At 36.3% G+C, this 26148-nt stretch overlaps 1 protein-coding gene across 4 annotated transcripts in view; it reads right to left on the bottom strand.

Moving 5' to 3' along the window:
• Positions 1 to 26148, bottom strand: part of PREX2 (phosphatidylinositol-3,4,5-trisphosphate dependent Rac exchange factor 2) — a 284958-nt gene that overhangs the window by 39927 nt on the left and 218883 nt on the right. For all 4 annotated transcript variants that reach the window (XM_519798.8, XM_016959541.4, XM_016959542.4 and 1 more), the window contains 2 exons: positions 5277 to 5343; positions 4517 to 4707 (listed from right to left, as the gene is read on the bottom strand). In XM_519798.8, the coding sequence (XP_519798.3) occupies positions 4517 to 4707; positions 5277 to 5343 (258 nt within the window). The remainder of the gene's footprint in view (positions 1 to 4516; positions 4708 to 5276; positions 5344 to 26148) is intronic.

Genomic DNA, 26148 nt, shown 5'->3' with positions numbered 1-26148 from the left:
CTCTCACCAGACACCGAATCTGCCAGTACTTTGATCTTGAACTTCTCCAGAACTTTCTCATAGTCTCCAGAACTATGAGAAAATACATTTCTGCTCTTTATAAATTACTCAGTGTGTTAGTCCGTTCTTGCATGGCTATAAAGAAATACTTGAGACTAGGTAATTTATAAAGAAAAGAGCTTTAATTGGCACAAGGTCCTGTAGGCTGCATGGGAAACGTGGTTTCTGCCTCTGGGGAGAACTCAGGAAACTTACAATCATGGTGGAAGGTGAAGGGGAAGCAGGCACCTCTTACACGGCTGGAGCAGGAGGAAGAGAGAGTTGGGTGGGGAGGTGCCATACATCTTTAAACAAGCAGATCTCATGAAAACTGGGGATGGTGCTAAATCATTCATGGAGGATCCACCCCCACGATCCAATCACCTCCCACCAGGCCCCACCTTCAACATCGCGGTTTACATTTCAACATGAGATTTGGATGGGGACACAGATCCAAACCCTATCACTCAGTATCACATATTTTCTTAAAGCAGCACAAATAAAGGAAGACTATATATATATATATATATATATATAGTGTCTTCATTTTATTAAATATATAAAAAATATATAATTCATATATATAATATATAAAGCTATGTTCAGATGTGTGTTGTTGATAGAAGTTACTAGAGATAATGCAAAATGAAAATGAAAAAGGATGTCAGAATAGAATGTTTTTCTATATATTTAACTACCTTTTAATCGTATTTATACGATTAAAAAGCAAAAATTAAATTATACTATATTAATTAAAAGGCAAAATCTGATCAACTCAAAAGAGTCCAGCCTACTCCTCTGCCACCATTTAATAGCAATAATGACATTAAACATAAGCGAATGGTTGAACAGAGTACAGACAAGGAAGTCCCTCAGGAGACTTGTCATACACACAAAAGAGTACTCTAGAAAAGATAATTTACTAAAAACAAAACCAGGCTAAATGCTTTGGGAAGATTTTAATAATTCATCCTGAATTCTATTCCTACTAATCTCATATTCACTGTTGTATGTAGCTCTGCCATCTGATTCAGATTGGCATTAAAACATCTAGACATTAATGTTAATTAAATCTGCCTTTTCGTTCCAAAAATCCACATTCTTCCCTTTAATATCAAACACATACAATATAATTCAATAGTTTTAAAAAACACTTTAGATCCTATTTCTGTCCAGTGAAATCAGAAAAGGCAGGAAATTGACTATCTAATGTAGATACCACATTGTTGACTTTTTTCATCTTGATTTTAAAAGTAAATGATAAAAATGGCTTGTGTAATATTTATTCTGATTCACGCTGTGAATTTCTCCCCTCTGTCAGAACCTGAGGGTAAACCTCCGTGTTTAATGTTGCTTGCAGGTGTGGATCTGGCTTGGGTTCCTCTCTAGCTGTCTAAATTAGAATTACTAAAGGACTATTTTAGGAACAGCCTTCTGTGGCGTTTTGGATCCTAATATAAATTAACACATTTCTTATCATCATGAAAAATCTAAGCATAGCCTTCACTGAAAAATTAAAGAGTATTTTACATTCCCCATTTTATTCTGCATAATGGAAAAATAAAACTATACAATTTTCAAATAGTTTTGACCTTAAATTCAGCCCGTTATGGGGCATTGGTGCCTACACCTTGGTAAATGTCTCGTGAAGTGAATTAACTAAAGCTATATTTATTTTGAATTGTAGAAATCAAGAAAGTTAAAGTATTTTAAAATGTCAATGTCCCTTGTAATTCTAACACACTAATCAATGCATATAGTAAGTAATAGCTGTGGAACATCAAACTATTTCTCTTATACAATACCAGTCTAATTCTAAAATTGCTCGTGAAACATCTGAGAGAATAATTTGGACAACTTAGTCATGGTCTCTAGGGTTAAATGGCAGATTTAACTGAATTACCTTTCAGTAAATTAATGTGGAGTTAAGAGTAGGTGCTTATAGTTTCAAAGTCTGAAGGACCCCCTTGGTTCCAGTGTATCCAGACCTCTGATAACTATGATCTTGTACCAGGGTAAGAGAAGAGGACAAATACTCAAGGCAATGACGCTTTGTTGAGGCCACAATGGACTCCTTGTTGTTGCTTGAACACACTGGGCACTTTCCCACTTGAGGACACTCAAGCTGCTGGTCCCTATGGTCTCAATGCTCTTTCTCTGAGATATCTGCATGACCCACTCCTTCATATTTTTTTTTTTTTTTTGAGACACAGTCTCGCTCTGTTGCCCAGGCTGAAGTGCAGTGACATGATCTCCGCTCACTGCGACCTCCGCCTCCCAGATTCAAGCAATTCTCCTGCCTCAGCCTCCCGAGTAGCTGGGACTACAGGCACTTGCCACCATGCCCGGCTAATTTTTGTATTTTTTTTTTTTTAGTAGAGATGAGGTTTCACCATGTTGATGAGTTTGCTCTCGAACTCCTGACCTCCTCAAGTGATCCACCCACCTGAGCCTCCCGCAGTGCCAGGATTATAGGCATGAGCCACTGCGCCCGGCCACTCCTTCATTTTATACCAGTATCTTATGAAATCCTCCATCACAAATCTCCCCATCTGATTCAGGTTGGCATTAAAATATCTAGATATTAATGCTAATTCAATCTGCCTATCTTTTCTCTACCCTATCTTCCTTTATTCCTTTGAATTCTGTTCTTTTTTGGATTTATTCCACCTGCCACATTACATATTTATTTGTTTACTTTATCAACCATTTCCCCCCAATGCAGTACGTACTATATGAAAGTAGGGAATTTATTTTCTCAATGCTGTATCCCCAGCAACTAGAACAGTGCTGGCACATGATTGGTGCTCAATGCATATTTATTGAATGAATGAATAATGAATGAATGAATAGGAACAGACCATATGAACATAAGCTTATCAGAAGGAAGATATTATTTCTTTGCTAGCAAAAAAACTTTCAAAGCTTTGATCCATTCAGATATAGATGATATTTTCAATTAAGCTTTTAATAAGCTTGCAATAGAGAGCAAAGTACACAGCAATGAAAATTAAAGTGAAAAATTCTGCATATTTTGCCAACCACAAAAAATTAATGTTCTTTTAAGAGAAATACTCTTGCCATTTTTCATAAGCACATTCATGCTGCATAGGGCCTGAAAACTAGAATGTGGCCATCTCAAGTCAAAATGGAGTTTCCTAGATGGAGAGGCTGCTGCCTTCAATGACCTTTCTTTCTTTTCTGCCTCTATAACCTGATCCATGAAAACCCAATTCAAACATAACTTCCTCCATGAAGAGTTCCCATATCTAACCATCTCAAAATCTATTCTCCCTCTGAATCCTACTCTTTAGCTGTAACTTTCCTAGGCCATTTATGTTTTCTTGTTCTTGAGTTGTGTGGGTTGTATGTGTGTGTACTTTTATCATTATGTTATTTTTGTTAATATTTTTGAAATTTTTTTTGCTTGCTCTTCATCCTTTATGTCTCTGACATGAACACTTTATGATATTACACAGCCAACAGCACTGACTGCAATCCTTTGCATGGATTCAGTGCCAAGTAAATTTGAATAAATAAGTAAACACCATCCTCAAAATCAAACCGACCTAATGTAGGTGACGGGTTGATGGGTGCAGCAAACCACCATGGCACATGTATACCTATGTAACAAAACTGCATGTTCTGTGCATGTACCCCAGAACTTAAAGTATGATAAAAATAAATAAATAGAAGAAGAGACTGTCTCATGACAGACTAGCTCCCTACTTAGGTTAAAACAAGGACTAAAATTCTCTTCTATTATTTCCATTTACTTGATTCTATTTCCTTGTGGCAATGGAGAGGCGAAAGCATATGATTATGAAGAGGGACTTGACTCAGGGATTCCCACTCACACTTTTGAGTCTAAGTCTGATGTATCTACAGGAATTTTTACGCCTATCATCTTGGCTGCCTCAGACAGACCACAGTTGCCTAAGATAAACCACCTGAAAAGAACCCATCAAATATTTCCCCTTACATTTTCTGGAATAGCACATTGTGTGAGCTCCTGGACCATAATTTCACCAGTAGTTAGAAAGCAGTTGCAACTCCAAGCAGCATCTAGCTCACAACACTTGGGTTGTAAGGATTGGAACCACTGAATAGTGGAATGTCTATCAAAGGCAGTGAGAAAACCAGTTTTGTTGAGCTAGTTGAGTCAGCTCCTACTAATTTCTCTAGTGAATAAAATGAATGCACATTTTTCCTAAAATGCAAGTATGTTAATATAAATGCAACTATGATAAGATTTTGAGCCACAATGATATAAACGTGGGATTGCCTTCATGTGTATGACTAAATAGTCACTGAAAATACAAGAATTAAAACCAGAAAACGTCCAAAATCTTATTCCAAATACACCTGAGTCTTCGAATGTTTCCAGTTTTAATTTTGTGGAGCCAAAATGTAAACAAAAACCATCAAATAAAGTGTGATCTAACAAAGAGGCAAGCAAGGCGGGAGGGTCACATACCGATGCACACCGCTGCTGCACATGATGATGTGGCAGGCGCCCAGCCTGTTGCACAGCTCCGAGGAAACTGACAGCAGTCCAACCCCAGAGGCACTGCAAGCTGTGTTTGCACAGGCAGCTGTGCGCTTGGATCTGATAAACGAGGCTACCAGTCGGTAAAGTTCATCCAAAGCGTTGAGAGGCCTCATTAGCTGCAGAAAAAAAGTGATGAACGTCAAGTTCAACATGTTTAGTAAAATCCTTTTAGATGGGTTGGTATAGCTGTTAAAGAATAGTCTAAAATTTTATTTCGTTTTGGTGGTAATGGAATTAGAGACTACAAATATTTATAATTACTCATATGTCTCTGACATGAACACTTTATGACATTATACAGCCAATAGCACTAACTGCAATCCTTTGCATGGATTCAGTGCCAAGTAAATTTGAATAAATAAGTAAACACCATCCTCAAAATCAAACTGACCTAATGTAGGTGATGGGTTGATGGGTGCAGCAAACCACCATGGCACATGTATACCTATGTAACAAAACTGCATGTTCTGTGCATGTACCCCAGAACTTAAAGTATGATAAAAATAAATAAATGAATAAATAAATAAATAAATAAAATAGAAGAAGAGACTGTCTCATGACAGACTAGCTCCCTACTTAGATTAAAACTACTTAGATTAATTTTTCTGCAGAACAACAGCAGAAAATTAAATAAGGGAGATATTTAAATTAAAAAGCACCAATAAATATAATCATCTGTTTTTACCTTATCTACATAGGCAGCTTTGGATGTTGAGTTTGGTGGTGAATTTGACTTGTCCAAGTAGAATGCCCTGTAAGAATCCAAGAAATAAATTATCATTTGTTGTTAGGAAAAGACATAATATGCATGAAGATGTTCAAGAATCACTGACTTTCTTTTAAAAACAAGTGAATAAACAAAAGCATTGAACATTAGAAGGTTGGGGTTGCACAAATGTCAAAAGGTTTCCATTTTTAAAAGATGGATAAAATTACCACCGGGTCTATTACAAATTGTGTGGTCTTGGAGAAATCACTTGTCTATGCTTAGTTTTCTCATTTATAATTTGAGGAAAGCATTAGCTTCTACTTTATAAGACTGCCAAGATTAAATGAGTTAATGCAGATAAAATATGTAGAACAGTGCACAGCACAGAATAAGTGCTTAATATTTATAATGATCAATATTATTAAAAAGTTGAAGAAATACATTTTTGTGACTATTGAAGAACGTTATCCAATTTTCATTTATTGTGAGAAAGATTATGGAACGAAGGCTCATAAAAACCTAACTTTAAACAACACTGAGGCGATTCTTTCCAGCACCAAGTTATGCTCCGATTAGAAGTGAAACTCTCTCTAAGGGTTCAATGGCTCTTTTTTATTACCAGGATACAATATGGTAATGACTATTTCAACACACAAAGTGGAATCCTAGTGGCCTAATACACTTTGTGCAAAAAACAAAGGACATACTGCAAAGGATACGATCTCATTCTATTTTATGGCTGTATAGTATTTCATGCCATTTTGTGTATTAAAATAGCCATTTTAATATGCAAAGTGGAATCCTAGTGGCCTGCAATAATTACAGCAATTTCCAAATAATTATTGCTGTGTTTGCTTTGCTTGTGGCTCGATACTAAACAGAAATTTTAAGGGAATCATCTATGGAGATAAAATAGTTATATTTTATTTGATCTAGTATCTATTTTTTTTAGTGATGGTAAAATGTATACAGTATAATACAAAATTTAGCATTTTAACCATTCTTTTAATTTATTTTAGATTCAGAGGGTATACATACATGTTTTTTACATGGATATATTACATAATGGTGGGATTTGGGCTTCTACTGTACCCATCACTCAAATAGTGACCATTGTACCCAATAGGTAAGTTTTCAACCCTCATCCCCTTCCTACCTCTCCACAAGTGGGAAGAGGTGGGAAGGGGGTTGTGAAAACTGTCTATTGCTTTTCAACCCTCAGTGTCTATTGCTTCTATCTCTGTGTAAGTGGGAACATATGGTATTAAATTTTCTGTTTCTGAGTTATTTCACTTAGGATAATGCCTCCAGCTCCATCCATGTTGCTACAAGGGACATAATCTCATTGTTTTTTACAGCTGCATATTACGCCGTTTTGAACATTCTCAAGCATACAGTTCAATGGCATTAAATACATTCAAATTCACCATCTAGTATCTATTTTTGATGAGGTGACAAACTTCACATTTCTAGAATGTGACATTTTAATGTCGGTGGAACAAAATAAGTCCCATGATATTAGAGTGAGTTGTCATATTAGATATTCAAATAAAAGCTGATTATATTGTTGTTTCAGAGCATCTGTAGGACTTCAAAGTGTTGGTAAATTATTATCAAATTCACAGTATAATTGGGCAAAATCAGTGAGCGACAACGCTACACCCTGTGTGGGTTTTTTGAGTCCCACTGAACATATGTGTTCACACCCACACACAGTGATATTCCCATTACTAGCAATAGTGTTTTGTCTTTTTAAAATAAAGTAACATGGATTATTCAAGCTTTACACTTTAAATTATGAATGCTTTAGCTCTAAAGACTAACTTCCAAAATGACAATTATGCTCATCTTTATTGAGAAGCAGTTCCTTCTTGTCTAAAATACATATTGAATCCTCCTCAAAAAGTTTTGTAAACAACTCAGCATCCAAGATTGGCTGTTACTCATTATAACTCTCTTTGCATTCCTAAGAGATTTCCAGGTACCATCTGCAGTTCCCTCAGCCTAAGCACATAACACTGATGGGAGTGTGGGGGCTACAGCAACCCCAGGCAGCAACCCGCCAGACTGGGTCATGGTGACATGAGCCACTGCAAAGTGGAACATCCATCAAGTGCCATGAAATACAGTTCTAACTAGCTGAGTGAATTAGTGTCTATTAAAAGCACTAGATCAAGAGCAAAAAGAAGACTGAGGGATTATTTCCATGATGAAAATCAAAGGTCTCATTTGAGACATCATTTTAAAATTTTCAAGATTTTCCCCAGTATCTGAAAGAGATATAATCCGAGAGGAGTGCTGTCATCATAAAAGGAAATGAGCTTGAATTGTGTGAGGTACATGCAATGGGGCAGGAGCTGGGACAGAGTGAAAGAGCAAGTTAGGCCAGAGAGGTAGACCCCAGGACCTTACAGGCCCTGATAAGGTTTTACCCTAAGCAAGTTGGGAGCCATAGAGGTAAATGGCCATGGAACTTGCCTCATTGCCAGAAGACTGGACGTTTTAAATATTATTGCTATGTCCAACAATTCATGTTCTACTGAAAGGTCTGTGTGTCCTTTCACTTCAATTGTACAGGTACTTATGTAGGATTAAACTGTGAAAACCCACTTATGCACCATGCTTTCACAAGTCCGAGCATTTTGTTCTTTTGCTTCACCTTTTAAATAAATAAAATACTACAAATACAGTGGAAGCCTCCTGTTCACCTATTCTTATTTCATTTCTGCCACTAAAATGTAAACTCCCCACTAGAATGCAAATCCTCTAGTAGCTATGGATTTTATTTATTTTTATTCATTTCTGCATCTCTAGCACCTGTAATAGTATGTGGAACATAGTATGATCTTAATAAATATTTGTAAATAAATAATAACTTGACATTTTTGTTTCTTTAGGGATGGCTGATATGGTTTGGCTGTGTCCCCACCCAAGTCTCACTGAATTGTTATAATCCTCACGTGTCAAGGGTGGGGCCAGATGGAGATAATTGAATCATGGGGGTTGTTTCCCCCATACTGTTCTCCTGGTAGTGAGTAAGTCTCACAAGATCTGATGGTTTTGTATATGAGAGTTCCCCTGCACAAGCTCTCTTGCCTGCCTCCATGTAAGATGTGACCTTGCTCTTCATTTGCCTTCAGCCATGATTGTGAGGCCTCCCCAGCCACGTGGAACTATGAGTCCATTAAACCTTTTTCCTTTATAAATTACCCAGTCTCAAGTATGTCTTTATTAGCAACATGAGAACAGACTAATACAATGGCATTCCTTTGGGCATCCAAAATAGACTTTGCAAGGCTGTTTCGATCTATTAAATCTTCTGGGGAAAATTCATTTTAATGGTCCATTTTGTTGGCTGTCTTTCTTACTGCTAGGTTTCCTCATGTACTTTGGAATTATGTTTTGTAAGTTCATTTGAAGTGGGATGGTTTTTAAATTATTTTTATTTAGTTTTTTTGATATAGCTCCATCCTCTCTCTCTCTCATCATCCTCTTAAAAATGGTTTTGTGCCCAGGGTCACACATTTGTAAGCAGTTGCATATCTGATCTATGACATTGTTTTGACATCTGGATTATCACCAGTCATGTCCCCGAACTAGTGAGTGATTTGGTTGAGTTTGGTTCAGTAGTTCAGGGCCATGCCTAAAACAACTTCCTCTTCCCATCTTAAACACCAAGCATCACAAAAGCTAGTCTCAAGCAACAGTGATCAGCAGATTTTTCATACTTTCATACTTCATTCAGAAGTGGAGTCCTCTACTACCTGGTTTCAAATGGTGAGGCTAGCTCTGGATTTCCACCTAGTGTACAATAACATTCATGTCCTATTGCTCTGCAAACGCTGTCCCAGCCCCCTCTGTCCACCTCCAGAGTCCAGCAGGCCAGAGGCCTCAGTGTAGCCCACAACCTATCACTTGCATTTCATTTCCATTCTTGGGCCACAGAGATAACAAACTGTTTTTGAGCCCAGCTGTGATTTTTGCATTTCCTGTCCTCATATTTTATCTAGCATTTGTTACATGCTTGGAACAGAGCATCTCAAAGCTGGAACCCACAGAAGTACCTCGATCAGATGTCCTCATGCCTTTTCTCAAGTAAACTTGGTAGAAAAAGCAATGTGGTAAAAAATAGTATACAAGTCACAGTCAAATTATTTAGCCTGTCATAGTGTCAGTTTTCTTATTTTCAAAATGGATATTAGAATTGCCTGACATAGCATGATGTTGAAGATTAAATTAATGCATATGAAATGATCATTAGTGTGATAAGCATATAGGACTCATTCAATAGACAATAATAACTATAACTCAAGTACACACAGTGGGAAGCATCATTGGACAATTTTTAGCCATGATAAGGCATAATATTAAGGCCAAAGCCTTGCTGCTTGCCGTGGAGGTAATCTAAAATATTTTATGACACATGTTAAGAAATAAAAATTAAGTAGATATTTGGAATCTATGTAATTTCATGATCAGTGTGCAAGTAGAATTTCGGCCTAAAAAGAAAAGAATGTTTTTCAGGGTAAAGGAAAGAAGACTGTCATTTAAATGGCTTAACTAGGTGCAGCTCTTCTAAACCTTGAATTATCTGGGAAGAAAACTATTCTGTAAAAGCAGCCCATAGCTCATCAGTACCACCTAAGGGAAGCATTGCTACAGAAACAGCTGGTTGCATGGAGCACTCTGTTCTTTCTGAAAAAGATGTTCCTTAAAAAAAAAAAAAGTTGTCATTGATTCAGCCAGTTAAGAGCTGTTTAGATCATGTTGATCTGATTCTGCTACATTCACTTAAATTGACTTGATACAAGTCTTCAACTATTCAATGGTGTAAATGTTTAAAGGAAAAAAATAAGTTACAGAAATAACTTTTAAAGGTCTAAAATGTAGCCCACATCAAGTGAAACTTTATTTAGCAACAATCTGCCTTTTTAAAACTGCTATAGGCTGGGCACGGTGGCTCACACCTGTAATCCCAGCACTTTGGGAGGCTGAGGTGGGTGGATCACGAGGTCAGGAGTTTGAAACCAACCTGACCAACATGGTGAAACCCTGTCTCTACTAAAAATACAAAAATTAGCTAGGCGTGGTGGCGAGTGCCTGTAATCCCAGCTACTCAGGAGGCTGAGGCAGGAGAATTGCTTGAACCCAGGAGGCAGAGTTGCAGTGAGCTGAGATCACACCATTGCACTCCAGCCTGGGCAACAGAGCAAGACTCCATCTAAAAAAACAAAACAAAACAAAAAAACCCTGCTATATAGCAGAACTAAGATAGAAAAACGTCCAGTGTTTCTTAAGCTTTTTTTACACATTTTTAAAAACATTTAAAATACTCTTAAAAGACAAACATTTACTGAAAATTTAGAATTAGATATATTGGCTCATCCAGACTTCTGCTAGCAGTTAAGATTTGTTAATCCATGGTAATGGAAAGCAACAAAATATTATAAAGCATATCTATGCATGGATGAAGTCCAGAGAAATAACCAGAAAATAAAGCCACTTTGATACTCCTATGTAATATAAATAGCCAATAATTTTTAAATTCAATTATTTTTTAAAATAAGAATTTATACTTGAGGCTACAACTAATTTCAGGTATTTCTCATCAGAAAAAATTGTTCAGATATTTTACCAATCATAATGTTTACAGGTATCTGAAGAACTTCAGTATCTTTCAGAATTTGACAAACTGTGGACAGGACATAAATATCCAAAGCACTTTCCTTAATTAAAAAAGTCTTGCAATGCTCCTTAATCAAATTTTATGGGAAAAGTTAATGGCAAAATTTGATGAATGCCAAAACTAACCATATTTTATTATGCTTCTGAGGTTAGTAAGAATGACATCATGGTCCTTTGTCTGAGTATAGAAAATCTTATTAAGACATTTTGAAAGTATGGCTACTATTTTATATGGGCTGCAGAGTACGTTTCCTTTCATGCTGGCATACAGCAGGCCTCACTGTCATAACTTCGTCAGTTAACTCTGCCATGTAAAATAAATATATTATGACACTATTTCTTTCATTTAGTCCCTATAGGATAAAATACCAATGAGAGAGGTGGTAAAATGTAAGTTATAGTAAGCAGTGGTATAAATATATCCAGTCAAAAAACTACAATGAAACAAATCTTGGCATTTATTGCATACCATCTAATCAAGAAGACAAATACACAGGTATTTGTAATGCAAGACAGGGAAGTGATAGGTGAAATTAAAGGTATAAAGAGTCATTGGGTCTACAGAAGGAAGGCCACATAAGAATATGGCATAGGAGTTAGACTTTGACGCGTGGGTAGAATTCTGACAGGTCAAACTGGGAAAGCTGTATTTCAAGTGGAAGCAATGCCCTAAACAACAGAGCAGGTACAGAATGAGTGGAGTCAATGTGACTGAAGACTGGGTTCATGTAAGGTAGAGAGAGAGAGAAGGCTGGCTAAGTAGGCTGAATCCACATTATAAGGAAATTAAATATCAAACCAAAGATTTGTAATTAACTTGGTAAGCAGTGAAGAAGCACTACAAAATTAACACTTAGCTATCAGCAGAAAAAGGAAAAACAAAAGGATGAACGAGAGGAAATACATGACTCATCAAATATGAAAATTGAGAGAACTGAATGCTGCGAGAGACCCTAAAAAGGAAAGAATCATTCAGCATTCAAAACAAGACTGTGGTAATATAAATAGGGAACTGATGTTTGCCATGAGACAGAGTGAAGGAGTCTGAGGAATGCTGAGATTGGTTTAGACAGTTATGTAAGTTAACATACTAATTTAAGAATCAGGAAAGTGCTTTATCAAATGGGTAAGTAATGAGAATCCTAGCTCAATAGGGTTAAGCTGGTGCTCCAGGGATGCTCACTTTTTCACACAAGGAAAGATAATGCAATTGACTTATTTAAAATATTTAAACCAATTAATTTTGTCATAGGAAATATACAGAGGTTAAATCAGTGACAAAAATGGCATTCTTCTCATCTGGCAAACTTTTTCCCCCCTTTTCTTGGCATGATGGAGGATATCCAATTCTTAAGAGAGATGATTAAGGCCTAAGAGCCTCGTGCTTTGTAAATAAGAATGAACTATACTATTCAGCCCAGATTTCTGCTATACTCTTGCTTCTTCTCCAGACCATTGCTTATGAGATATTCTCCATATTTATAATCATTTACAGAAAGTTCTCACTTGGTCAGACAGATATATACTTCTCCTGATATTGCTTCCTATCCCAAAATATTCTAAACGGTATTAGGTTGCTTTTATGCATTTTACAAGTATTTTGGATTTGGTCAAGTGATCTGCATTTCAGAAAAGAATGGTAACAGTGTTTAATCAATTACAGATATCATTTATAGACATGATTAGATATGTCATTATAATGGTACAGCAGTTGACTACAGGTGTGACTGGGTATCTCTATGAGTTTCACTGTTAAACTGAACTTGACTACTACAGCACCTAAATTAGGAAAATATAAATCTATAAAAAATTCTCATGAAGAGACACTGATCTCTTGTATAAATGAAAATCACCAGACAGGTTCAACCTGCGACCACACGCGATGATGAGTGGAAAGGTGGGAGAATATTAATTTGCACCTCTATCCCACCTACCTTCCCCATGCCCATAAGCATCAGCATTGGTTTCTCTGGTATGCATTTTACTTAAAGTTACGTGAAGAGAAATTCTGAATAATGAGATAATCTTCTATTTGCCTGGATGTCTTTTGGCCTGACAAAAATGGAGCACCTAGGGTCACAGTTGTCATTGAACTGCCTATTACCAATTAACAGCTTCATTTGTACTTGAGTGTTTAAAAAACCTGCTAGAATATTAACAAGACAAGACAATAAATGTGACTATAGAAAGTAAGACTTTACCATATTTTTTAAAAAAGCATTTCCCTGACTTCTTTTATCCCCTGAAAATGTAATGATGTTGTGAGAGGTAGTGGAGACACACCTCTCTACTCTTCACTGCTGTCAATACTCTCACTCTTCTCCTTTTTGAGAAGCCTCCATTAGTGACCTGACTAGGTTGAAATCCTATTCTCTGCTTTCCAAATGCTCCGTCACTCCACTTTGATTTTTGCTCTCTCTTTTATGATTCTGCTAAGGTGACATTCCTTCTCCTGCTCCTGCGATATGTACATATCACTGTGGATGCCACCTACTGTTAAAATACTGCATATACACATATTTTCGAATGGCAACACAATGTCCTGCCATTAGGGAATATTATCTCCATGGAAATGGACAGGAAAAGAAGCAAATCCTTTCAAAACATCTCATTATACCTAGGAAAAACATTAAAGTCAAGTCACATACAAAAACATTAAAGTCAAGCCAATTATTTCAAAATAATTCTATTTAATTTGATAATTGTGTTTCAAGATAATTTTGCATTTTCATACCAAAGAATAACTTTTTAGGTTTAAAATCATAAAATTCTTACAATGACACTATGAATAGCAAGTTCATGGGTTGGATCTTTTTCCACCATGTCCTTTCTCTGTATACCCTATTTAACTCCAATCTATCTCTAAAAATACCTTTGTAAAGCATAAATACAATCATTTCATTACCTTGCTTTAATATCATTTAAATTTCTCTGGTGCCAAAAGCCTCACATTTTAGCCAAGCATTCAAGGGCCTTCCTAATTATTTACCAACAAACTTCCCATTCCATCTCTCAACACCGTGCCTTGCCATGTCCTTACTTGATCTCCCCCAACACACCATCCACATGCAAGTTTTCCCACCTTTTTGCATATGGTTCTCTCCTGCCTGGAATTCCCTCTCACCTCCTTCTGCTTGGCAAAACTCTACTGATTCTTCAAAACTTAGCTCAAATGTGACATCTTGAGAACTTCTCCACTGAAACAAATTTATCCAGCTCTATTATACTGAGTTGCACTCATCCTGTTCCTTGTGCTAAATTATGCACTCTCAGTGGGCAGAGACCCATTTTTTAAATTTGTAATCCCATAATGCAAGGCAATGAGTGCCTGAAACATGGCATGTACCTAATACTTCTTAATGTAGTATTGAACTGAATCGAACTTTATTTCATGAGAGCTAGAAAGGGTTGAAGTTACTATACTTACACTATGAAACTATATATATACATAAAATCTAACAGAGGAAAATGTATTACAGAGTTTAATTTTAAAGACAGATTAAATCATTATGTACATTTTTAAGAGGATTCTTTATATGCAGGAGGAATTACTCTTAAGCTTATAAATATTAGCTACAACTCCATTAACATTGAAACATAATACTTAAAGGAAAGTATTTAACAATCATCAGAACTTAAAATTAGAGAGTGAGTATGCTTACCAATCTCTCCTTCAGTGAGAGACAACTATAGTCGAGAGAAAAATATTCTCAGGGTCCCTTGCAAGTCACACAATAAGTGTGATGACAATAGCACCGTTTTACCTATAAATTACTCTAGCAAGAAATGACACAGCAAAATTCTTGTTCAGTTCTAAGAAAAGACTAAACATGGTTGCATGCTATTATACTGAGATTTTAAGGGCTTAACTCTTAGCTTATATACTTTTGCACTAGAATCAATAAGAGGCTGAGCTTTCCTTTATTTGGCAAAATTCAAGATCCTTAAGTACAGTAAGTCACTCAACATTGCTTATTATTATTATTCATTCTTCCAGACTCATCTTCCACATCACCTCCTCACTCAAACTTTGTCTGTATCTTTCAAGTCAGTAGTTTTTCCCTATACCCCAGCACCTGGCACATCCCTTAACTTCAGTATCTGCTGCTTCAGTATCTGCTGTGACGTAAGGATTTGTTTACATTTTTATTTCCCCACTAAACCATAAGTACCTTGAAAACAGAGACATTGTACAGTTTCTCTTTTATCCCAACACACAGCACCAGGTACACAGGGAGTGGTCAACATATTTTGGTTGAATAAATAAATGCATAATTAATTTCCAAAATTTTTTGATGAATAATAGCTCCAAACGATTTCCAAGGACAATGTATCTTCTTTCAAGTAAGATTTCATATCAAAAAATACTGAAAATTATCCATCATGGATGGTAGCTGTTGCTCAAGAAAAAAACCTGCCAAGCATAATAAATTTTCTCCATCACAAAACATACATCCCTTTTCACTATTTATCTTATAAATTGTAGTTATAATAGGAAAAAGATAGCTGACTGAGAAAGACAAACCAGGTCTCTACCCTATTTTAAACTTCCAAAGTGCTTAATTCAAATCAACTGAAGCAGTATGGAATTGTCACCATCTTCTAAGATATTAAGGCAGACAATTCAGGAATGAGTCTCATCTTATAAATAGCTGTAGACATCTGCTACAGAGGGAAGGCCAGGAAAAATGGAATATGGCTAGAATTATAGATATACAGACATTAGAAAGATGTCACTAGCAGTATTTAGAGACATTGTGAATACCGTAAGAGAAATATATCAAATAATTGAAGCTTCCTCTTGATACCCGTTTGGTAACTTCACTCCTCAGATGAACAGACCGATCAAAGGTGAATCTTAAGGGAATAGCTGGAATTGAACATACTCTGCATGAGGACATGGACTTTGTCATGTTTATCGCCTTAAGCTCAATACCTAGGAAACTAACCTACAGAGAGCAGTTGCTCAGTAAATATTGTTAATGAATCAAAAGTAAATAATTTAAAGACAAAATGAAAATTAATAATGAATAACAAGGGACAATCTCATGCAATATTGAGTCTTCCCTGCAAAGAAATGTAAGCTTGACCAAGTTCATTCTAGTGAAGAAATAAATATTCATTCACTCCCTGCCCCTTCTAGACATAGTCCAATAACTCCTCTCCTTTTCCATTCAAATTTCTCCTGAAGAAGTCCAATCTGCTAATCCCACTTCCAAATCTTCAACCCACTCTCCTCAGCGGACTGTCATCCTACGAGAACCATTCCCTCTAAGGACACCAATGACTGCATTGGTCCAATCCAGTGGATACTTTCTAGATATCATGTCCTGAATCTCTTCTTAAATGTAGCACCCACTCCTTCAAATTCTCTATTCCCTTGCCCTTTTGACTTTGCCCTGGCGCCTTGTTGGTGCTCACCTACTTTCCCTGCTTTACCTACTCTGTGTCCTCTTCACTGCCTATCCCATAAGCATCTGTTTTCTTAGGTTCTGCTTGCCTCACTATTCACACTTTGAAACTTTTCCCAGGCCATCTTGTTTTCCTCCTAGGGACCCAAATCTGTAAACTCGTAACTCTGAACTCCAGATTTGTGTATTCACTTATTCGTTCATAAACAAATAATTCATAAATCAGGCAGCACCAAGTGCTAGGGATAAAAAGGTAAAAATAAGACAATATTCATCTGTAAAGAACCAATGGTGTGGTTTAGAAAAGAGGAAAATACAGATATAATTATAATCCAGTGCAGTGAGTGATCTACAAAGGTTTAGCAGAGTGCTGGAAAAACACACTAGGACAAGGATGTATTAGAGAGGCAAAGTGAATGAAGAGTCTTTAAGACATAAGGAGAATCTTAAGGGTGAGAAAAGGAATGTCCCATTTTGATCATAGAATTTAAGTCTGGAAAGGTATTTAATTCCCTGAAAAGAGGGGGAGGTATGAACAATAGAAATAGCAGTTGGGAGATTACTCAGCAGATATGAATAGTAATTGAATGAAGGAAACAATTGATGAAAGAAGAAAACAGAGGAGGAGAAAATAGACAAAAGGTGGGAAGAGGAGAAATAGAGACAATCTTATTTATCATTGATTCTGCCAGCAGTGAGGAGGTAAATGATATGAGACTTAAGAGATTTTTTTTCACTTGTTCTTATTGTTGATAAACTATGTAAAATCTGTCTAACCTTCCTGAAACCCTGTGGCATTCAACAATAGAAACAGAATAACAAAAAATACTAATCCCACATTATGAATTCTGGACATAAGGATGTGTTCTTAATACTTTCAGTCAATTATTTCAACAAATATATTTTGAGCATCTATTAAGGTACAAAGCAATATTCTGTAGAGCAGCAGACAAGAGACAAAGCTCCTTCCTGCAGGAAATATGCATCTAGTACTCAGGAGTCAGGGGCGTGTCCTTCTTTGCCTGGCAAGTGTTGGATGAACCCAACTTGTGCAGCCTTTCCTTTATGGGAAAACAGAAACTGCTAACACTGGCTCTTTCTGCACCTGCTTTTCTACTATAGGGTGACCCCTTCCCCAGTGTTGTTTTCAATGACATTTTTTCACCTGGGCATAAAGCAAACTTGTTCTCCCTCTTTCAGAATCTGCTCTCAGCTCAATTTCCAATTTCCTTCCCTGTTTAAAGAACACACACAGATATATAATAGGCCAAAGCTACATCTCTCAGCAGCATTAAAAAAAAAATCCCAACCTATGTCCCCTAGCTCATTGTCACTCAAAATACAGCTTGCAGCCTTCAGTAAAGAAATTGTAAGTGAGAATTTAGAAATTAGATTTCTAAAAAAGTCTAAAATTGAATTTAAAAACTAGATTTGGTCAATGCAAACTGTGTAACAATTTATACTGCCCTGACACACAAACATTCAAAAGCCTTTGTCTTATTCACCAGAGGAGAGACTAGAGCAACAAGTTACATGCGGTTGCACCATCATCATGCACAGTAGGGCCACATCACAAGAAGTAATGTTTGTTAATTATAAACCAAAAGTGTATAAAAACTGAAAAAAAAACTTAAGTAGCCATCTTTATTTAAAATCTGTCATCTCTGCAATATTTTAATTTTTAATCAGACTTTTAAAAATGATAGTTTAACATTATTAACTAAATTAGAGAAATAAAATTGATGTTTTTATATGTAATTTATTGATTGCAATACAACTTCACTGGGATTTTATGGAGAAATTGCTTTGAAATCTCTTCCTTCCTTACTGTAAGCATATCTCTATGAGATTTGTTTTCTTCTACCAAGAGCGTTATTAAAGCAAACACAAAAGTTTAAATGTCAACTTTTCCCTGTAAACTATGTTGTCATTCCAACCTGGATTAGATATATTACCAAGCAAGAAACTAGCTATTAGTTTCTCATATTAAAAACTTTAAATATTGGCATATGCAGTGTTTATTAAAATACATGGAAAGAGCTTCCACACAGCAAAAGAAATGATCATCAGAGCAGACAACCTGCAGAATGGAAGAAAAATTTTGCAATCTATCCAACTGCCAAAGGTCTAATATCCAGAGTCTACAAATTTAAAAGAAAAAAAAAACAAGCAACCCCATTTAAAAATGGGCAAAGGACATGAACAGATAGTTCTCAAAAGAAGACATACATACGGACAACAAGCCTATGAAAAAAAGCTCAACATCACTGATCATTAGATAAATGCAAATCAAAACCACAATGAGATACCATCTCATACCAGTCAAAATGGCAATTAAAAAGTCAAAAAATAACAGATGCTGACGAGGTTGCAGAGAAAAAGGAAACACTTTTACACTGTTGGTGAGAGTGTAAATTAGTTCAACCATTGCGGAAGACAGTATGGCAATTCCTCATAGACCTAGAGGCAGAAATACCATTTGACCCAGCAATCCCATTACTGGGTATACACCCAAAGGTATTATAAAGATGCATGCACATATATGTTCATTGCAGCACTATTCACAATAGCAAAGACATGGAATCAACTGAAATGTCCATCAGTGATAGACTGGATAAAGAAAATTTGGTATATATAAACCATGGAATACTATGCAGCCATAAAGAGGAATGAGATCATGTCCTTTGCAGGGACATGGATGACGTTGGAAGCCATTAGCCTCAGCAAACTAATGCCAGAACAGAAAACCAAACACTGCATGTTCTCACTTGTAAGTGGAAGCTAAACGCTGAGAACACATAGAGCAAGGGGGTGGGGGGAACAACACACATTGGAGCCTGTTGTATGGTGTTGTGGGAGGGAGAACAGCAGGAAGAATAGCTAATGGATCCTGGGCTTAATACCTAGGTGATGGGATGATCTGTACAGTAAACCACCATGGCACACATTTACCTATGTAACAAACCTGCATATCCTGCACATGTATCCCAGAACTTAAAATAAAAGTTGAAGGAAAAAAAAGTACATGGAAAGATGTTGAGTTTGGGGAATTACTATTTCATTTACAACTTCTTTAAGAGACAGGGCCTTACTGTGTCATTCAGGCTGGAGTGCAATGATGCAATCATAGCTCGCTATAACCTCAAACTCCTGGGCTCAGGTGATCCTCCCACCTCACCTACCTGAGTAGTTGGGACTATAGGCATGTGCCCCCATGGGGCTAATTTTTAAAACATTTTGTAGAGATGAGGGGTGAGGGTCTCTCTATGTTGCCCAGGCAGGTCTCAAACTCCTGCCCTCAAGTGATCCTATTGCCTTAGTCTCCCAAAGCTCTGGGATTACAGGTGTGAGCCACCGCATCTGGCCACAACTTTTACTTTTGATTGCAAAATAACAGAAATGACTTAATAGCAATTCTTTATTAACTGCCTACAGAATCTGGTAGCATTCAAGGCATAGTAAAACAGACCTGACTGTGATACTTTTCAAATAGTTTTCAATTACACACTGCATAAAAAGTTCCTACTTCAAATACTCCCATTGGAGGTACTTGTAGGCCTTTTGTATCATTGTTCTCAGCAGATCTGGGCAATTATCTTTTCTGTCTTTGGGCTAAATCCAGGACTGGAAGCACAGCTGAAGCTGTACATTCTTCTGGATAGTTTTTTTTTTTTTTAAACAATTGTCTCTATCTTTATAATGTTTACTAGTGTGAAATCAAATGCAGTATCTACATTATTCTCAGGAACATGTCTGCATGCAAACAAGGCTCTTCCAGTTGCATTTTGCATAGCTATTTCATGCAAGTTACTTCTACGTCTTTTCTACTCAGTGGGGCCTGTTGCCTCAACACCAAGCACCCTGGAGAAACTCTTGATGTTAATTTTGTTCTCTGAATAAGTTGCTCTGCAGAAAAACTCACGAAAGCTACCTTCCGTGAAACCCATCTTCAGATACAAATCTCTGTGGTTAGCCATTCTATAGGTTAGGCAAATACTGAGGATGATACATACCTCTTCTCAGCTAATGCTCGTGACAGTCTGTGAAGCATCACTAGCCTGAATGGACAGATTAGAAAACAGGCTTGAAAATATTAATATCAAGCCTGTTGGGGGCAATTTCTTAATATTTTCAAGCTAGTCAATGGAAGGGTGGGGGTTGGAATCCAAGTTTGGCCAACTCTCCATCTTCCAGTATATTAATGCAGCAATTCCACATCATTAACTTTCTGTGTCTTCTCACTCACCCCACTGCAGAAATTTCATATTTACCCAAAACAAACTGAAAACTTTCTCCCCATAACCTAAATGTCATTTGGTCTATTAAGCATATTTCTATATTTTTTCATACCTGGCTCAGAAGATATGCAATGAATGTCATATTAGATCTACTGAAAATACTTCTCCTTAAGACTAGAAAGGGATTTGTTCCTCTGTCATCTTCATTGTGTTTTCTGAATGCATCTAATTTTACATCTGAGTTCACTGATATCTCAAGTACATGAAGTTCAAAGTTTACAGAAACTGAAGCACATCCCAGACTTTTTTCAAATATTAATGTGTACACAATCTCCCAAGTTCTGGGATTATGAATTAATGTGTATACAATCTCACAAAGTTCTGGGATTTCCTTTACAATCATATGAAATATATTATGAATGGAATAGAACTATAGGCTTTCAATTCTGCTTGATTGAAATGTCTTAATATTTAAATAGACAAAAGAAAATATACTAAGCTCTGCTTTATTCTATGAAAACATTTTATATTTAAACATATATATTTATCATTATACAGTTAAAATTATATGTTACCATATATAATCTTATGTACTATATATTTTGATACTTTTTTGGAATTTGATACAAAGAATATGGCTGGTAATGCATTTTGATGGCATTTAAAATTGATACAGATGAATCCTTCTTCCCTGACCATGTGAAATATTGCATGAGAAACATTCATTATGAGAGCAGGAACACTTTAGTGGGCCTGATTCACAGTCTCACATCAGAAATACTTTCTTTTGTTTTCAAGTAACAGTAAGACTCCAACTATTTCAGTTCCTTCTGCCTTTTTCTTCCACTCCATCTCCATTTGTATCTACTTAGGGTTCCCATTATCGCTTGCCTGAAATATTTTATGTTTCCTAACCCTTATCTCTGGCTCATCTTCTCCTCATCCCTAATTTGTCCTCAATGGTACCACAGGGTGCACAGTTGAATATGCATCCTCTCCGACCCCGGCCTGCCCCACTTAGAAGTCACAAGCCAGTTGCCTCACTTACAGGCTTCTGCTGAAGTGTCTCGGCTGGCATCTGAGGTCCTCTGTGGCCAGCTCCTGCCCCTCAATCCCCCAACTTCACTTTCAGACCCTTCCCACATATTATAGTCCCACAATGCCTTGGATTGTATTGTTTTCTCTCTCTGAAACAGCTTCTCCACTGCTCGCCACCTGGCCCACCGGTAGTCATCTGTCAGAACTGCCCCCAGTCCCCGGACTCCTCAGTGTTTCCTAAATGCTCCTGTTCTGTGCTCCTCGGGCATCTCAGGCATCCTGTTACACCAGCCATGGCATTCGGTAGAGTATTTCAAAATAATCTGTTGGTTTTATTGACTCTTCCTTTTAAAATTCTCAAGAGCATATTGTCCGGTTCATCTCTGTATCCTCAGATCTGTGCACATTCCTGCGCTTGCATACAGGTGCACAATATTGTTAAGCCATAAAGAATAGTTCACAAAACAGAATGGAAGGAGCTAGGAAGACCCATCTGCTAAGTCATCATGATGTGAGTCAAGAACCTGCCTCTGTTTATATCTTGTGTCCTGGTTTGGTTGCTCTGGCTTTTGAGCATTTACATACATACAAACATTTATTAATAATCATCTATTAGTAGCTGCTTTGTCAACAAGCAACAAACAACAACAACAAAAAAGACAAGGTGAAAGGAGAAACAGACACAAAAAGTATATAAAGCATAATGGGTTAAGTGTTATGATAGAATCATGGAATAGGATTATTTTTAAAAGGCTGATATAGGGGAGTAGGAAGACCTCAGTGGGGAAAGTGGTGGCAAATTTAGGGGCATGTGAGAAAAGATGGGTAGGAATTGGCCAAGGAAAGTGAAATGGATGTCATTCTAACTAAAATTATGAAAAGCCAAGCCAAGCCAAAATGTGTTGATTCTTTTCCTAAATGACTGACAGAATTTCAGAAACTTGAATCTACATAACAGAGAACTGTGCCCCTACTTGAAGTTTGGGGGGGAGGTGGGGCAGCATTTAACCAGGCAGCTAATTTTATAAATCTAAAGATCTACTCTTTACACAAATCATGAGTTTCAGTAAATCCATATTAATTTCTTCTAAGTTAAAATCATGGCTTTTCTATCAAAAGCTCTGGCTGCAAGCTAAATTTCCTGACAGGTGCAGGGATAAAGCTTTGAAAATATAATTTTTAATCACTCATTCACCTGCATGGTACATCCACAAAACAAAAGAAGTCTGAAATGTCAGCAAAAAGGAGCTGAGCAAAAGCAATAGGAAAAAAATCACTGAAGGAGCTTGACTAAGATGCCTTGAATATATTTTTAAGATGGATTGTCCTTGTGATCAGATAGAAAAGTCAACAGAGTTAAAAATAAAAATCAATCTTGCTTCCATAAGCACTGACAATTTTTCCTCACTGAGTATATTTCCCTAACTATCTTTTTGGGGTATGCTTATTTTTCCTTTGACACTTCCAACTTTCATTTATTTCCAAAGGAAATTCAGAGCACAAATACTTTGATCTTCCCTTTGCTTTGGTGAAAACAATAGCTTGTATTAGCTTTGAGACAGAGGAGGTTCCTCTTCAAAGAATTCTTTTTGAAGATGATTTCATCTGCTCCTACTTGTCAGCCAGAATATCTATTCATCCTTAAAAATATTATCACAACGAAGGACTTATCACAAAAATAAAAAACCCATAGGTAAACAGTTCTAATCTCATTTGTTGCCCTTACCTAAAAATTGCATTAAAAATTTCTAACATGAAAGTAAAATAGATATTAGTTATAATTACAACTTCTTAAGGTCAAATGAATTAGTCTGAATTAAAATAAGAATAAGTCCAGTCCAGGTAAGTTACATAATACTACATGCATAAATGTACGTGCAGTTATATCACATTCTCAGTAAAGCAATGGTGGCAAGGTTTCATAGAATTATACTATTTTTCAAATTAAGAAGATATATATTGCTTTCAAAGTGTCACTACAATTTCAACTTTATCTGATCTTGCCTCATGTGAAATTTATGAACCTTGGCTATGCTGATGAATTTTCTTGAGATGTCTCCAACAGAGTCAGCATCTGCACCTTTCAAATGGCCTGGAATTTTTTGGATATAAAACAAAGTAGGCTGGATACTGGAATAAATTCAATAAAATGATAATACCACAGAAAAGATGGCCAATGTGTTATGACTAATCTGGTTTCCAATTCAATTCAACTATTTTTATGGTACTAACTTTGTACCAAGCACAGTGAGGAACTAGGACATGGTTGCCTTCAATATGTATTGAGGAAGTCAGACAAATAACCAACAAGTCCAATTAAAACACATGAAATCAAAGAGGTTATTAGGTTTTAAAGAAGAGAGTGATTGATTAATTCCAGCTGAAGCTATAACTAAAGGCATTCTGCAAGAAGATACATTTGAAATTGGTCGTAAATAATCACACTATTTGAGCAAATAGAAATGGAGTTGAAGCATGTCCTGGGTGAAGGCTGGGTTAAAAGGAGTTGAGGAAGAGCTGGATGCAAAGAAGGTAAAAGAAAATATGTTGATTCTGGTCACAAGTATGTTCCAGGTCCCTCTTCCTCTTGAATTCCAGCTTCCATAACTTTACAATTTCTCCTTTCCCCTTTAGGATTTTCCCTCCATGCTGTTCCCTCTGCTAGAAAATATCCCTTCTCCCCCAAATACTATAACCTTAACTCCTCTTTCAGATCTCAGATTAAAGATTGGTTCCTCTAATTCATTCCTGAAACCTTCAAACATCACCACATCCCCAATGGCTTAAGATTGATTATCTTCTTGTACTCATGCATAGCACTTTACACTTTCCCTACATAATTTGTTTCACATATTGCTATAAATTATTAGTTAAAATTTTGTTTAATATTTATCATAACCTACAGACAAAATGTTCTTGGCAAGCAGCAATTTAACTCTTGTGAGGCTCTCGGGCGTGAGGTGCTGTCCTTGGTACTTGATAGGAGCACAGTATTTGTTGAATACATGCAAGTACCCACAGTTCTTTAGTTTTACTTTGTGCAAGAATTTGGCATTTGAGTATAACATATTTTGTAAATGGTAGATCTTTCATAAATTTCATGTGTAGGAAAGACATCCACAAAACTTTCAAGCATTATAAACTAATTCAAATTCTTTGTAGATTTAGTTGTTTTCTCCTGCCAGGGGAGAATCACTTCTCAAATAAAACAAAACATACAACTATGACAACTCTGATTTCCAAGTCTGCACACAGAAATGAATTGAATATGAATATACACATTTAATTTACAGCTAGTCCTAAAGAAAGCAAAATATGAATGCATCTTAAGATATTAAAAAATGAAATTCTGCTAAAAGAACAAAAATAAAACTGCTATAGAGGAGATAAATATGCATCTGGAATGTTTCTCGTTAATTTAAAAAGAAATCACATCACGTAATATCTCTAATAGCTGTAGCTCTATAAATAAAAACAATTTAAGGACAAAGGCATTCTTTACATGCTAATTAATATTCTCTTTCTCCCTCTCTCTTTCTCTCTCTCTTGTTCTCGCTCTCAGATTTTAAGCTATACTCTTGTGGTTTCAGGTAGTTTCCAAGATCCTTATGAATAGAACACAAAATCTTCTATTTCTATATACTGTTTGTTATCAGACAAGGGATGTGACACACAGCTGAGGGCTCAGGGAAGAAAGAGAAAGGGATGGGGAGATGTGCCAACACTCAGAGACAGGGCATGGAAGCTGAAGTCCCACTGTCCCTTCACTTTCTCATGCTGTTCCTCAGCTGTACTTAAAGACATGAAATGGCAGTAAGTCTATGGCATTCTTCATATTCATCGCATTTCAGGAGAGCATAGCTACCGATTTTTTTTTTCCTGCAGAAGTAGTGAGAAGTGACACATTTCATAGATACACTATCATAAGAACAGTGAAAACACACTTCTGGCCAGACATTTCTCAGTTGAAAAAATTGTCCAAAATACATGGTTCTCAGATTAGTATTTGTGTAGCACTTCTTGTTAACATGAATAAAATATCTATCTTCCTTCTACTTATTACATAAAATATATTTGGCTTTTAAAACTTTCTTTAAAGAAAATGTGCCATTCTTTATCGATGAAGGCACACCATCAGAGAATACTTGCTTTGAAAAAGTTTCTTCTTTCCTTTCAGTAAAGATGATGAATTTACATTCAGATATGCCAAATCATAAGCCCCCAAAATTCAGTATAAAGTTGTCACTTCATGCAAAAATAATCTCAGTAGCTAACATATAACTTGTTTCTCTTTTTGATTTTTATCTCATTTTACTATTTTATACTGAAAATAATATTCTAAACATAATAATCTAAACCCTTCAAATCTGAAAGGAATACTTTGACACGAAGAACAGTGTTCACATTTACATTTTATCTGTAAATGTAAGTGCAGTTGTCCTTTTACCATGCATTAATGCTTCCTGCCAATAAGCA

This window comes from Pan troglodytes, chromosome 7 (assembly GCF_028858775.2).
Source record: "Pan troglodytes isolate AG18354 chromosome 7, NHGRI_mPanTro3-v2.0_pri, whole genome shotgun sequence".
NCBI classification, from domain to species: Eukaryota; Metazoa; Chordata; class Mammalia; order Primates; family Hominidae; genus Pan; species Pan troglodytes.
Note: the sequence above shows the minus strand (reverse complement) of the source record. Positions and strands in the feature narration are given on the sequence as shown.